Source organism: Chiroxiphia lanceolata, chromosome 7 (assembly GCF_009829145.1).
Source record: "Chiroxiphia lanceolata isolate bChiLan1 chromosome 7, bChiLan1.pri, whole genome shotgun sequence".
Taxonomy (NCBI): domain Eukaryota; kingdom Metazoa; phylum Chordata; class Aves; order Passeriformes; family Pipridae; genus Chiroxiphia; species Chiroxiphia lanceolata.
In genome coordinates this window covers 7490045-7505081 of record NC_045643.1, presented here as the reverse complement: position 1 = coordinate 7505081, position 15037 = coordinate 7490045, and the positions used below count along the sequence as shown (strand labels likewise).

General features: G+C 41.4%; 1 protein-coding gene across 3 annotated transcripts in view; it reads right to left on the bottom strand.

Moving 5' to 3' along the window:
* Positions 1 to 15037, bottom strand: part of UBE2F (ubiquitin conjugating enzyme E2 F (putative)) — a 66739-nt gene that overhangs the window by 21758 nt on the left and 29944 nt on the right. For all 3 annotated transcript variants that reach the window (XR_004358027.1, XM_032693240.1, XM_032693241.1), the window contains 2 exons: positions 7740 to 7772; positions 5615 to 5677 (listed from right to left, as the gene is read on the bottom strand). Coding sequence is in view for 2 of the 3 variants with exons in the window: in XM_032693240.1 (XP_032549131.1) it covers positions 5615 to 5677; positions 7740 to 7772 (96 nt within the window). In the remaining variant the exon portion in view is untranslated. The remainder of the gene's footprint in view (positions 1 to 5614; positions 5678 to 7739; positions 7773 to 15037) is intronic.

Here is a 15037-nt window from a genome sequence, read left to right as displayed (position 1 = left end):
CAAAGCCAAGACCCCTTTTTTGCACAGGGTTGGTGTGCCACATGTTTTTTAAAACCAGGTAGAAACTGGGAAATGCATCAAAGCAGGTACAGATCAGGACAGCTGGCACCTGGACTGCATGCTGGAAGCAGCAAAATGACCCCTCCACATCCAAGAGCAACTCGATCTTTCCAGAGCCAGTTAATGATGAGCCTCACAACAGCCCCCACTCCTCTGGCTGGGATGAGCAAAGGGCTGGCCACAAAAGTGAGGCATTAATGACCTTCTTTGATCTAATGATCACCAGAGCCCTGTGAACACCTACCGTTTAGAGCATTCCCGAACTTCAGAATTGGAAATTTACGTCACTGCTTTCCAAGGAGCACACAAATAAAATCAGGACTCACTGAACTAAGTTAAAAGTTTAAGACGGATTCTTGGCAAACACACACTTATTCCCATTAGACTTCTCAGCTTTGGCACTTCAGAGCTGCAGGTAAATACAACAAGCTGGATTTTCTCAAGGGTAAAAAACTCCTCCTGGAGTGCAATCTACCTTACTCATTCCCAAGGACATGGCATGAAGTGTTTCTAGGCACTGAATGCTGACAGATGAGTTTCACTGAGAAGATGGGAAGGTCATGCAGGGAAACAACACACGGTGATGTTACTCAGCTTCTACTGAAACAACTCCAGAGCACATGGATGAACAAGTATATCAGTATTTGCTCATCTGCAGCATGACCGAATGTGCTTTAGCCTTTTAAATTGCACCAAATACAAGGTAAATACAAGTAAAACAGGACACAGCATTAGCATTCTTCATATGGCAGGTCTAGGTGAAAAAGAAAGCTAAAGAGTATTTGAAAACACATTTCTACTTTAAGCCACATGAAGAATGCAATGAATCTTCCTGTTGTGTGTTGTACATATGGCTCTGAAATGTTTTTTGGCCAAAGTAAACACTCCTAGGAAATGTAAGGGCTTTTAAGGGCCCCAGAGAATTGCAATGTCCTGAGGTAGTATCTCAAAACAACCATGACAGATGGACATATGGAAAGTATTCTCTAGATTTCAGCTAACAAATCACAGACGCTGCATCCACAAGCACCTCTAGCTCAGGAATACACAAGTCCTGAACTACTAAGCTCATTTGATTTTGCATGACCAAGTTATATCCCTGCTCCTTCAGTATTCAGCCTACCTGGCTGCCACAGAGAGCAAGTCAATAAAGTTCTATTTGTTCACTGTACAAAACAGCAAATCCTACAATTTTTAGCTCATTGTTTTTAAATGAGTAGTCACTAAAACTTCAACACTTGCTCATTGCTTTGGAATTTGTGGAATTGATTCGATTGACAATTAATGGCTCTGGTCATCCCTCTAATTACTGATAGGCTGATGTCTCTGCTAAATCCAAAGCAGTCTCAGCTCATTAACTAGTAACAGTTTCTTTAAATTCAACAAAAACACTCATACCACAAAACTGCTGAGATAGTATCAGTGTGAGAAGACTGAACACTGGGAAACACCTTGATTAGTTTACAAAGAGACATCAGTCATCCTTTATTTCAATTTACTGAGCTCTAAACCAAGAGAGGATGATTATCTTCCAGCGATTATGACCTAACTGCAGAGCAACGTGGGTACCAGGAATGTTCCAAGAAGTAGTGCTGCAAAAATGAACAATGCAAACTTCCCCTAAGCTGGAAACAATTATGAGTTAAATGAAAGCAGAGGGGGAAAAAAAAAAAAAGCAAAGGGAACCTACAATTTTATCTGAACGCTTTATTAAATGCCAAAACTCACAGTGAGCGAGCTTGCAAGAAGATTTCAGGTTAAAAACTGGCTGAGTGTGGAAACTGGTAGCAGATCTACAGAAATACAGATCTGCTAAAGAGGATGCAGTCAACACGCCAGAGGGCAAATCCACTCTCCGGAGGGGCCTGCATGGGCTGGAAGAAAGGCCAACAGCCACCACAGGAGGCCCAGCAAGGCCAAAGATAAAGGCCCACTGCTGGGACACACCCAGACCCTGCATGGGGACAGTCCCACAGGCTGGGCTGGGAACAGCACTGCTGGGAAGGCCTTGGCAAGAGGAGAGGCTGAAGCAACAGGGCTTGGTGGTAAAGAGCAGAAGGCCTGGGGAGGGACTTGAAAAACAGCCCCCCAGTAGTGATGAGACAGTTACCAAGAGACATGAGAAGATGACAAGAGAACATGAGATTGAGTTCATAAGCTGGAAGGGGGGACATGTCACTGCCTACATGGAGAAATATTACCATGTGGGTACCTAAACTTTGGAACATCCAATATCCCTTGATGACAGCCATAAGATAAGCTCACAACAGGCAAAACTGAAGCCTTACAAACTGGGTCTCAATAATGAGGAAATCACCTGACCAGTCCCACTGAATGCAGACAACTACAGGGTCCTACCTCTGCAAAACCCTGCCACACAAAATGGCAGATAATACCAGCTGTCACCAAAAAGGCTTTTTGACAAAAATAACCAGTTACAACATAGGTCTCTAGAACACTTCTGGTAAGAAGGCAGTTTTTTTGGATACAGAGGGCTAGGAAGTCTGAATGTCGAGATAACCTCTTTGTGCAACATTTGTGGAAACAAATGTTGATGACTCTGCCCAAATTTGTTGTACAGCCTTCCAAAAAGTTACTGGCACCTGGCAAAAAAGTTTATAATTAAAGCTGCATAAACAATCATATGTACTCTAAAAAATAATTTGTATAAAAGACTTGATGCTCCCTGGCTAAAGGAAGCTGGAAGGAACCAAGTTCAGTAACTGGAGCTGAAGTTGATCCTGGAGGGCTGGAAGCTGAAGGTGTACTCAGATCTCAGGTAAGAGAGGTTAATGAATTATAAAACTCAAACTCTGAATTTTGCATCATTTTTACATCTTAGAACAAGGTTGCTCCCTCAAAAGTCACAACTGTGAGCTCAGTTATAAGCCACAGATTTAATGCAAAAATGAAGAGGTCCCTTACACAGGAAGGGATCACAACTGTCCCTTCTAGCCTGATCTAACACAAACATTCCAAGCACAGCTGTTTTCTAAGAATCAGTAATAAGGATTTGATATTTCTGATGTGACTTCTTCCAGCATCTGCAAGGCAGGAGTCATTTGCGATGACTTAAAACCAGCCTGTGTAACTGAACAAAACCCAGCATTTTCAATAGCCAGAGGCAAGGCCTTGGATTAACTGTTAACCTCTCAGGCAGCCACATTTAGCCTGGAATGGAGGGACTCCATGATTTCAAATCTGAAATTATTTCAGTGAAATACTGAGTCATCTCCTCTGGGAGAAACACAGGAGACAGCTTGAGGTACACGTGGTTTGGCTGTTCCATGCCACACACCCCGTGCTGTCAAGGTTCTCCTGCAGGATCTGTCGGACACAGATGTCTCTATACAAAACTGTTTGTATACAGATACATTTGCACATCTGTCTGTACAGATACTGTGCATGTGAGCACAAGCATTACATATACACTACTTCTGTCATTGATTACACATGTAAAAACACCTCAGGGAAAAGAAAATTAATTAGCATTCCTATATTAATCATATGGAGCATTTCAAGTATTTTCTTAAGAGCCAGGATGGGACCACTGCAGTCTGACTCTACAACAAAGTGTTTATATGCTACATGACATCTATACCAGAGAAAGACAAAAAGTTAACTCAGGCTGCAATTGCATCCTCTGAGTGGCCTTTTCTCTCCCTTGCACAATTTATTCTCTCCACACAGGCATCACTGGTTTTTATTGATGTTGCTGTAAGATGTACTACGGAAAATTCAGCACTACCTGGTGCTGTCACTACCAATGAAACACCTCCACTAAATTCAAATAAGCTCCTAAAAAGAGTTAACATGGCAGAATATGAATTTTACAGATGCCTGGGAGGAGAACCCTTAGAGTTTACTAAATAAGAAGTGCTTGTTCCAAAAATATTTGTAATTCAGAAGAGTGTCAAAAACCCACTCAATTTCCTTTTCACTTCTTCCACAGCTGCTGTTACCTGAAAAAGCCAAACAATTCTCATGCTATCAGTGTAGCAGGACCTATTTTGAGCGCTCACCTCTGGTTTTGAGGGAGGTGTGTTTTACAAATCAGGTAACATTCTTCCTTCCTGCGGATTCCCAAAATTTCCAACATCTGAGCAAGGCTGAGAGGTGCAAGACAGCAATTTCATAGCATTTCATCACCCTCTGGGGAGTGGACACTCTTTGGGAAGTAGCCTGGCTACTCTGAGGTGTAACAATTTACTCAAAGCACTGATAAGCTACAAATTTTCCCAGTAAGAGTGGAGAATAATTCAGTCTAACAATGCAAACAAAGAAAATTATTCAGCCTTCCCTACACTGGTTTTGTTTCCCATGTTGTACCCCCTCAGTGACCAGTTCAGTGTTTTATGGCTTGGAAGGTGCCCTGGGAGGTGATTCTCCCCCTCTACTCTGCTCTCATGAGTTTGGAGCAACCTGGTCTAGTGGGAGGTATTCCTGCCCATGGCAGGGAACTTGGAACAAGATGGTCTTTAAGGCCCCTTCCAACCCAAACAATTCTATGATAAAACAAAGCCACAAAAAAACCTCTCTTCCAGAGTAGGTTTCTAGAAATTTTTTCTCAATATATGTTTACAGTCTCATCCCAGCCCTGCAAACACTGATAAATAACCAGAATAGCTACAACATCTCATTAATCAAAAAACAGCTGGAAAGATGAACTTGCAATCCTGATATTTCCTCTTGAAAAAATGAGATAAATTAGGTGCACTGCCTGACTGCATTTTCAATGAACTCTTCAAATCAACGCTTACCTGGAAGCTTTCTTCCATCTTAGAGGTTAACCCCCACAAAAGTATCAGAAGGATTTAATTAAAACAAGAGATCTTGAGCATGCCAAGTGTAAGTTCTGTCTGCTTGAGGAATTAATCTATATAATAAAATGTGACACCATTCTGGACATTGATACAAGGAAGAAACTAGCACTTTTGGTCACCTCTACCTCCAGACACCGTGTCAAGCTGAGCAGTACATTTTCACCAGGCCACTAAGCAAGAACATGTTTTGACCCAGTCCATAATGCACACGTTAAAATTAGGACCAGTAACAAGAAAATAAAGCTTCCACTCCTCTCCTGGCCTTTAAATATGCCCAGATTTTTCCTGGCTCTATAAAAGCATGATAGATGTAAGAGCTGCGAAGAAAAAAGTTGCCTTTGGAAAGAGATAGAAAAAGAGATCTTTTCACAGGTGTTTTAAGGTAAAGGCTACTCACGTCACTGCGACAAACCAACTCACTGTCACTTGCTGCACAGAACATGTACAACTTCAGGGAAACAATCTCAGAAACGAGAAGGAAAAGATCATCTATTTTGGGGACATGACTACATTATGGTCAACAATTCCAGCATATGGTGACTAACACTACTGTGTGGAGTTTACTTTCCCAGAGAAAGCACTTTTTGTTTGAGTAACTGGTTGCTGATACAATGAGTCACTCGACTGCCTGAAGTACCAGCGTGAGCGCTTTAAAAGGACTGACTGGGAATCTGAGTACAGAACGTGTATTTGTTTAGGAACAACAGGCTTTAAATAAACCACTGACTCACCTTGTCACGCAGATGATGCTCTGCAGCCTCAATATTCAAGGGATCGTCAAAATTCAAAAGATCCTGGAAAAAAAACCCCAGAGAACATGACAGGTTTCCCACTCACTGCATCGCATGCAGAACCCAAATTCCCAGTGAAGAACAGAACGAAACAAAGCAAAGAGGACCAACAAGCCCAGTGCCATTTTCTCACTACCTTGGTGGTGTCCCTGCCAAAGGAAACCGCAAATGAGTCTGATGACTGCAAACCAAATCATAAGACAATTAAAGGACAACAGCAGCAAGGCATTTGAGTCCTTCTGGTGGCAGGCCACACATGGCCCTGTGACACTCCTCCCTGGCAGTGATGCACTTCTATTTGAAAACTGAGACAGTTTTAAGCCCAATTTTGAAGGAACATTCAAATTTTCAGGAGGCACAATTCTTGTTGATTTTTGCTCGAAGGCAAAGTAAACCCTTAAAAAAACCCCTGCAAACATCATGGTGATAAGGTAGAAGTTTCCTTAATGCCATCTCCATAGAAAAGCAATTTAATTCCCTCCTGTGAAGAAACTACGTAACCTAGAGCATGAGAAACAGGGATGTTTTAGCAGTATGAGAAAAACAAGAGGAAAAGAACTGCAAAGAGCCCAGGAACTAAAGGCATGTGGGGTCAGGGAGCAGAAAGTCAAAATAAACCTCCTATTTCTCAGTTTAATCTCAAATACTAACTTTGGAAGGAGAGAGGGTCTAGGGTTAAAAACAATGGAGAACACAATGCTGCTGGAAAGGGAATCATCATTACAAATAATACTGAAACACAAATCCCTATTCTGCCTGCAGCCCAGATCCTTTCCCCAGTTTAGTTCAGTCTATGACAGAGAGGAATACTGCTGTTCCACAAGTCTGAAAGGTTCCTGTCAGTCTCTGACTCATTTTCAGGCAGCAATCAAGGCACCACACCTATCCACCTCATTTTCCTCTCTCTTTCTTCCAGAAAGTCCCAAAAGAACCTGCAAGACCCATGTGATGATCCCAGTGCCAGCTTTCCGAAGCCTACTTATTTATAAGAAGGTGGTTGTGGGGGAAGTCCAAGAGGGAAGCTGGGAAGCACAGCTCTTACTGGTCATGACAAATCCCTGTGGTCTCCGACCCACAACCATCACTCTCTGCAGTTGTTTGCCCTACAGATTATTTTTATGTGCAGTTCTGCCCCTGAAGGCATTCCTTTGTACTTCCAGTGGATTTTACTCCCTTCCAGTTACTCATCATGCAGTGGAGACTGACTGTGAAATGCAATTACCTTTTATTAAAAAGGCAAATGCTCTCCTATCTCCTAAAATCAATTTACCAGAGAAGTTGTTGAAACAAATCAAGCCTTGGGGTGCCAGGAAATCCCAGCAAATTGTAGTCAGTCACTGGCCTGGGCTTCGCTGGAGGTTTCAGTAACTCTCCACGATCCCAGCGACAGCACTGGAAGCACAGCCGCTGCTCTGCCTCTGCAGGTAGTGGTGGAAGGAATTCCTCTCTCCAAAAACAGGCTGGGACAAGGGAAGCCCACAGCAATGCTCCTCATCCAAAGCTTTTCACAGCCTCCTTTCTACATCCTGGAGTGGCTGGGGTAGCTCTCTCCAGAGGGCATGACAAATGTGGCCACCAAGGTAGTGCCACTCTTTGCTTTCTCCTGACCTTCCAATGGCTGTGGAAAGGGACCATAACCCTGGAATCTCTAAAAGAGGTCATTTTCTACAGTAAAGACTTAGCCTCTCCACTTTTAAGACAAAAGCAGCTGTTGCATCCTGCCTGCCTCTTACAGCTTCCTGCCCTCTCCTCCATTTTCAAGGAAGGAATTTCATACTGCATGGAAGATATCAAGTAACATGTCATCAAAATGTCCCACAATATTTTTAACCAACAGTAAAATGGATGTACAAAAAGCTGGCACTTCAGACCATCTGTATTAGTCTTGCAGTTACACAAAAAAAAAAGCACAAGCTGATTTCATACTTTTACAACCTCCACTGAAGTTGAGGGAAATAATGACCTAAACTTTTAGAGGCAACACACAGGGTTCATGTGAGCAGATGCTCAAGCTAAACCAGGCAGGAAAAAGAAAAGTGGATATGCAAAATATTTCTTTACTTACAGTAAATAAGGAGTTTAATCCCCAGACAACATCCTGCAAAGGAAAAACACAGTCAGTTAGACACGGATTTCAAGTGTTTTGAACACGTTCACATACTTAATTTTTATATTAATCATTAAATTACTGGAAATTAAATCTAGATTAAGGGTGATGTTTAACTAATTTACATCAAAATATTGAAAAAGCTTTTCCATTTCATGGACACTTGATATTTAGGAGTCAGCAAAAAACAAATACTGCATATTCAAATAAAAGTTCAGATCTGTGTGTACAGGAGCCTTACTCCTGTTACTTCTTCACTCAAGAAGATAAATAATACTTCAGTATATGCCATCAACTGAAAACTGCATTCCTTGGTTTAAAGGATGGCTATAAAACTTAATTCAGCAATGCATTCTTAAAATGAAAAAATTAAAATGGTGTCAGACAAATACTTGAAACTGTCAAAACATCAGAGAAAAGAGAGTTAGGTGTAGTATGAGTATGGAAAAATACTGTTCTTATATAAGAATATGTCTCAGATAATTCTATTACCTTTAAGTACCTATTTAAACACACTGAATAGAGAGGGTTTGCAGTTTCTGCAAACAGGAGGTTTCAGGGGAACCTGCCTCCAAATAGTGTCACCAAGCAGCTTATTTTGGGGTTCTGTTAGCATTGACCTCAGAGTCCACTGACAACCTTCAAAGAGGAAGAAAACACACAACATCCAAATATTACAGAAATACACCTAAAAGAATCATCTATCACCAACTCAGAGGTTACACTTTCCTACCTACAGAAAAGATTATTTCTTTCAGCAGTAACATAACCAAGCTCCCTACTGCAAAATTCCACTGCATTCTGGGCACCAGAGCTCACACCTACCAGACACTTCAGTTAAAGACCAGGGCTGATCTCGTGACAGCCTGTGAGCACTGGACTGCCTGTCCATGAAAACCACACTGCCTCGTTTCCACCCGTGGGACAGAGGCTGCACATCAATAATTTCATGGCTAAAATATGCCTTTTACAATAAAGATAAAGCCTCAAAGTTAAAACTCCCTATTCACAGCAAAGAACTTCAATAATTGAGTGCATTTCAGCTTGTTTCCTGTTCTGGGCCCTCTGCTGAGTGGTGGATCACAGAAATCCATATCCCTTAAGGACACCATGCAATTATGTCCTAATGAAAAAGACATGATGTCAGCATTATGTGGAAAACAGCCTCTCACGATCCAATTTCCCTTTGATCTTGCACAAATAACCTTACTCAGTTTATTTGCTTTAAAAACGTGAATCTGCCCAGCACAGCTGATATTGTGTTTCCAGTTTCAGCATCTTGACGTGTGTGGCAAAACCAGCAACTTTTAAAGGTGCTCATGACCTTCAATGGCAGCACAGACACAAACTGCATGAAAGGAATGACCCAGACACTGAATTACAGGGAGCCCCTTCCACTGCTGCCCTCAGAGGCTTTACTGCCCCCCAGGGAGGCAGTGGTGGTGGTAACAGAAATGTGATACCAAATTGTTTTCCCATTACATAATAAATTGCTCCCAAATTCTTACTTGCTGAGCCCTGATTTTAGGGCTTTGGGATGCTTGACTCATTCAGACTGGCTTTGCATAGAGTTTCATTAAAAAAAATGACAAACACAAAAAGAAAAAAAACCAGCAAAACTTTGTAAGGTCATAAGTTGTCAGAATGCTGTACATTTTCACTGTCATTCTAGACACCAAAACGCATAATGGGATTATTATTATTATTACTACTGAATAACTTATGTGTGAAATTCTTAATATAATTTTTGATGCTTCCACCTATTCAACTTTTATGACTTGCTGGATTCATTTTATATCCTTGCATGGCTCCATAAAAAAATAATGCTAAATTCCTACCAGAGGGCAACACTTTTTGTAATGAGTTTGTGGCTAGCTTGGGTTTAAATCTAGGATATTGAGATAGGGAAATGAGATGGAACAAGAGCGAAACAAATACTTTGTATTTGAGAAACTTGACACTGTTGCATTGCAGAAAGAATGCCCTTGCATTACTGACTCCAGAGCTGCCTGCTGCATGCAGATAAGCACCGGCCTTTGAATGCATTTTCCGATGGAACTAAAGGATGTATGAGCCACCAAAGATCCTGTCAGATCTAACAGTTCAAAAACTTTCTTTCAGTGTAATAAAGCATCAGCCTTAGTTTCAAACATTTACCAAACTTCTGCTTAAATACTCTGAAAACTGAAAGTTGGGCGTAGTACAAGAACTTTTAAAGGTTATCTCCACAGGCAGGAGCAGGACAGATGGCAACTTAAAATGCTAATAGTGCACACCTCGATGCTGCTGCACCTCAATGAGAACTCCCCTGTAAGAGGAGCATCAGACATCTCTACCTGACAAGGCTTTTTCCTTTACAAAGCTGCTTTTTATCAACTTTCTTCTCTGTGCTTGACATCCAAGTGAGAGTACAAGTGCACCCACTGCTGAGGGGTCACTTCAGAGCACAGCTGAGAAACTCCTGTGCTTTTTGGACCGAAGCACCCAGGTCTGCCCAGGCTGGACCCTGCAGGCAAAAGCTGCTGAATTGCCTGAGCTGCTCTACCTGGCTCCAGTTCCAGCTGTGCCCAGGCAGGCCTGGTCCCTATTCCCTGTCCAGTGTCCCAGAGGCTTTGCATAAGCACCCATGACACCCATGGGGTTGGTTAGATGCTTTTGGGAGTCAACAGCAGATCTTGGGAACGCAAGTGAGTTTAATTAACATCTACTTTGTTAGTTCAGAGGATTTAAGTACGATACTTGAGCTAAATAACCAGGATTCCCAAGCAGAGCACTACCTGGCTAAATCCACAGCAAGTGGAAGAGGGAATAGAGGAAAACACACTCTGCTCCATGGCAATATCACCAGTCTGAGGTTGAGAGCAGGGAAGTCAACATAAGCAAGTCAGAAGATCAGACAATTGTAAATAACCCTTTATAATGGTCCCTTTTCGTTCTGGAGTATTTTTGTGTCGCACTTCAGTGAAAAGTTACATCAAACCCCTGCCCACAGATTTATTTACAGCATGCCAAATGAGGAGAAAAAGACCTGCCACTGCAGCAGTGTTTAAAGTTCAAAAGCAATGAATCAAAATCCTCAATACAGCTTTTGAAGTCGCCTCTCCTGAGGCCAGAGAGTCTCAAAGCTTTGCATTTGCAGGAGGTCCTAATTCAGTTAGTCACCAGCCCTTCCCAAGTGACAGTTCTCACAACCACTTCACAAAAGCAATGCCACTGAAACCATGACACAAACAAGGGTTTCAAAAACACAACCACAGCACTTCTTTTCAAGAGAAAGCAGACATGTAAATTGCAAATTAAGATTTTCCTTTAACAAGCAAACTATATTTAATACATTAATTTAAGCAGAGAGAAAGCCAGACAAAAGCAGCTAATGAACTTCCAATTAAAGAAACTCCTTTAGAGATCCAAGGAGCATTTTGGATCTAATAGATTGATTAAATCAAAGCTCGTTGCTAAACCACTTTTTATAAACAAACAATTTAAGCCACTCAGATGAACGAAAGGAGCAGCAGTCATTTCTACAAGATGTCTGAAGTAAATTTTTTTTGTTTGCTTTATAAACTGAAGCAACAACTCCAATAAAACAAGCGTCCTGGAGCAGCTCTCTGCTATCCTGTCTGCCTATGCACCAGCTCCAGGTGATTCTCCTCTTCCATTCACCCTCTTCCATCATGTCTCGAAAACAAGCCCAGCTTCTTCCTCCCTTCACTGCAGCCTAGAAAGCCAAGCACTCTTCATCCCACCAAGCCCCACCTTCCCCAAGCTCTGTCATGCTTCTCCTCCTCAAACATCTGGAATTTCCCCCCACGGAGTAACCACCTCTCTGCAACCCCTAAAGCATACAAAATTCATCACTGATCCTGGGATTCAAAAAAAAAAAAAAAAAAAAAAAAGAAGTTTTCTTTCCAGAGATGTAGGTACTTTTTAGCTTGCGAAAAAACTTCTTCCCTCCGAAACAGTCTTCTCCCAAATAAAATTTTCTCTTTTGTGCTTCCTCTCCCATCTCAGAGAATTCCTGTAGGAGGAAAAACATTATTTCCACCTGGAATAAGTCACCCACAAAGGGCATCTCAATTCTCATGTGCCTGCCATCCTAGCCCATGCTTCCCACCCAAGCACAGCAGCAGCTTACAGAGGGCTCGGGGGAACTTAAATGGCATGAACTGCTCCAGTTAGCAAACACAAAAAAAGGAGAAAGGCTGGAAAACGACTTCTTCTGTGCTTAAATATATGAGAGGGAAGAAAACAGGAACAATTCCAGTCTGTTCCTCTCCCAGACCAAGCCAGCTGTGAATTGCCAAGTATGCAGGAGCACTCCTGTAAAATCCCTCACTTTTGTCACTCCCTCCTTGACATTTGTCCTCGAGGGTACTTCAGGGTAGGCAGATAGTCTTGTATAAATTGTTCCCTGGGGAATTCTGTGATAGCTCCCTAATGAACTACACTGCAGTGATTAGGAACACTAAAGCCATGCCCTCAGGAGACCAGTCTACTCAACTGATTAAAGTTGACACAAACTGTATATTCAGAAATCAACAATTTGGGGAAAACAACCACAGTTTATCTAAGGTACTGCCTTGCTCTCCTGACTCACATGCCAGCAGTAACAGCTACTATACCTAAACCAAAGATTTGGCTTTACCAGAAGATACTAAAGAGAGAAAGATATAAAAGAGAGAAAATGAAAACTTCTGCAAATGTTTTATGAAGCAAAGGCTACGACAAGACATTGAGCTGTGTGTTTTCACCAGCCTGGGCAGGTACAGAGGGGAAAGAAATAAATCACTTAGAAAACTGATAAAGCCAATTTATAAATCAAAATACAACACAATAGAACCCTGCAGAAAAATTTCCTGAAGCTTATTTTAAGAGAAAACAGAATGTCAGATCTACACAGAAGATTGTCTTTAGTGGCTTACATCTTCTCTTCACAAAATAGTAGATCTGAAGTTTTTTTGTCTGGGGCTTATTCAATTCTTAGACGTGGAGAAGAAAGACAAAGAGACCCATTCCAAAACAGAACTTGAATAAATCAATAGCTGTACAATGGCACCATAACACTGAGAAAAAACGAGCAACAAGAATTAACGTGAATGACACAGAACATACAGGTTTTCTTTTTTCCCTTCATCCTGAAGACAGTGACAGTTATTGACTGTTCAAAATACTCCTCTGCACTGATTACATATGGTTTTGACAGCAGACCACCTATTTTCCTTAAGATGATAGATCAAAGTTTTGTACTTTCAAAACTGTTCAGGTTGATGCTTAAACATGGAGGTAAAGTTAACTGGAAAAGTTAAGTCACAACCCTCTGATTTATTTCTCCAAGAGATTAGTTTGGCATTTGCATGATTTCAGATAAAGTAATTTTACTGCCTGAAGACAAGAGCAGAACTACTGCAACAAAGAGGGCAAAATTTTCCCATTAGTACTAAACACTAATTAAATAAGCAAGCCTCTTAAGGATAAACTCCAAACAGCAACAGTTTATTGAAAATGAGTTAATTCCTTTTAGATTAGATAATCTAATAACACAGACAGATACCTATTGACCTTGTATCTGAAGTTATGGGAGACAAATTCCTGAAAAAAACAGCGCTTTCCTGTAGGTGGGTATGAAAAGTTGTCTGCAGATCTATAGTCTAAGACCACCTTGACACTTCCCATTCCTGCTTCTGTGTCTCCTGACAGCAGCAACAGCCACTTATTTATGGACCTATTTCCAGCTGTAGCTGGTTAGAGGTCATTGCAGAAGGAACAGTTTGACTTTTAGAACCAATTCTTCAATCACAATACACAGATCCACTTCTTCAGTTTTTAAAATCAATCACTCCAGATATTTTTACAGCAAAGTGAAAAGGAGCATTTAGGAGAAAGCTGGAGAATACTAAGGAGTATCTTAACTAGGCAGGTCATAGTCATGGCAAATAGGACACAAAGAAGTGAATGTTGAGGAATAACAGAAGCTACTAAAGCACTTTTGAGTGTGAAATTAGGATTACAGAAGGGGAAGAAGCAGGGTATCAGTGTAACAGCAACTGTGTTAATTCATATGAGATATTTAAAAACTGGTGTTTCCAGTGACATAAAATCTGAGAACAGAATGGAATTAAAGCCACTATTTGCTTTCTGTCTGGAAAACTTCCATTTCGATCATCAAACCTAAAAGCAGGAGAAAAGCAAGTTCAGACACTGAGCAGAGGCTCCAAATAACTGCAGCAGTCTTCAGCTTCAGCCTTAATTCATAAGAATTACCTGTTTTAAAGAGGAAAGTATACAATAAAATGATGCAGGACATAACAGAATGGAGACTGAAAGGTAAATAAGCTCCTATTGCTAACTCATAGCCAGGTAACAATTAAGAATTCTCTACACAGTTAAAATACATTTTATCAGATAATTTTTACAGATTATTTAGCAGATTTTTGCTTTTATTTCAGAAAGTTTCTTCAAGTTTCTACCCATTTGATACTGAAGCCAATTATCAAAAAGGTCACAGCAGTTTATTTTGAAGGATTTTTCGTGTAAGAGCTCTGCTGCCACCACAAGGATTCAGAAGATGAGACAGCGTGAAACTTCAGCCTTCTAAAGGTTTAAGCACACAAGCTCCATGCATGCAGCAGCATAAAGCAGAGCTGGTTTGTGCACGTGGCTTTTGATGTGTGTTATCTAATTGGAATGGTTCTACTAACCATGGAAATGGCTGCATTAGTAATTCCTGGGAATTTTTGTTGCAGAAGTACAGCACATGCCCATTCTCAAATTCAATATCTTAGCAGTGGTTCAGAGTGTTTATCGGAGAAATTTGGGTACTATTCCTCCAGAAAATCAGTCTGCCTTCATATTACTGATGAGAGGAATATGAAATACTAATTTGCAAGTCCATCACTGGCCAAGAATGGATGCCATCCACAGTGCTACTGTGCAAACTCACACAGTATTATGGAGACAAGCAGGTGCTCCCAGATGCTCCAAGCCACGGTTTCCAAATGTTCATAGAGGTCTGGGTTCAATGGGACCTTAAAGCTCATCTAGCCCCACCCTGCTGCCATGGGCAGAGACACCTTCCACTAAACCAGGCTGCTCAAAGTCCCATCCAGGGTGTTGGAAACAAAGGATTCAGGAAGGCTGGATTAGTGGGGGCAACTGGCACATAAAGAGACAAAAGTAACCTGGGTCCCAGCTCATGGCTCTCGTTTGCTGTCGGTCACTCCCCATTCCATGTCATTCTGTGCTCTGTAGTGAACTCA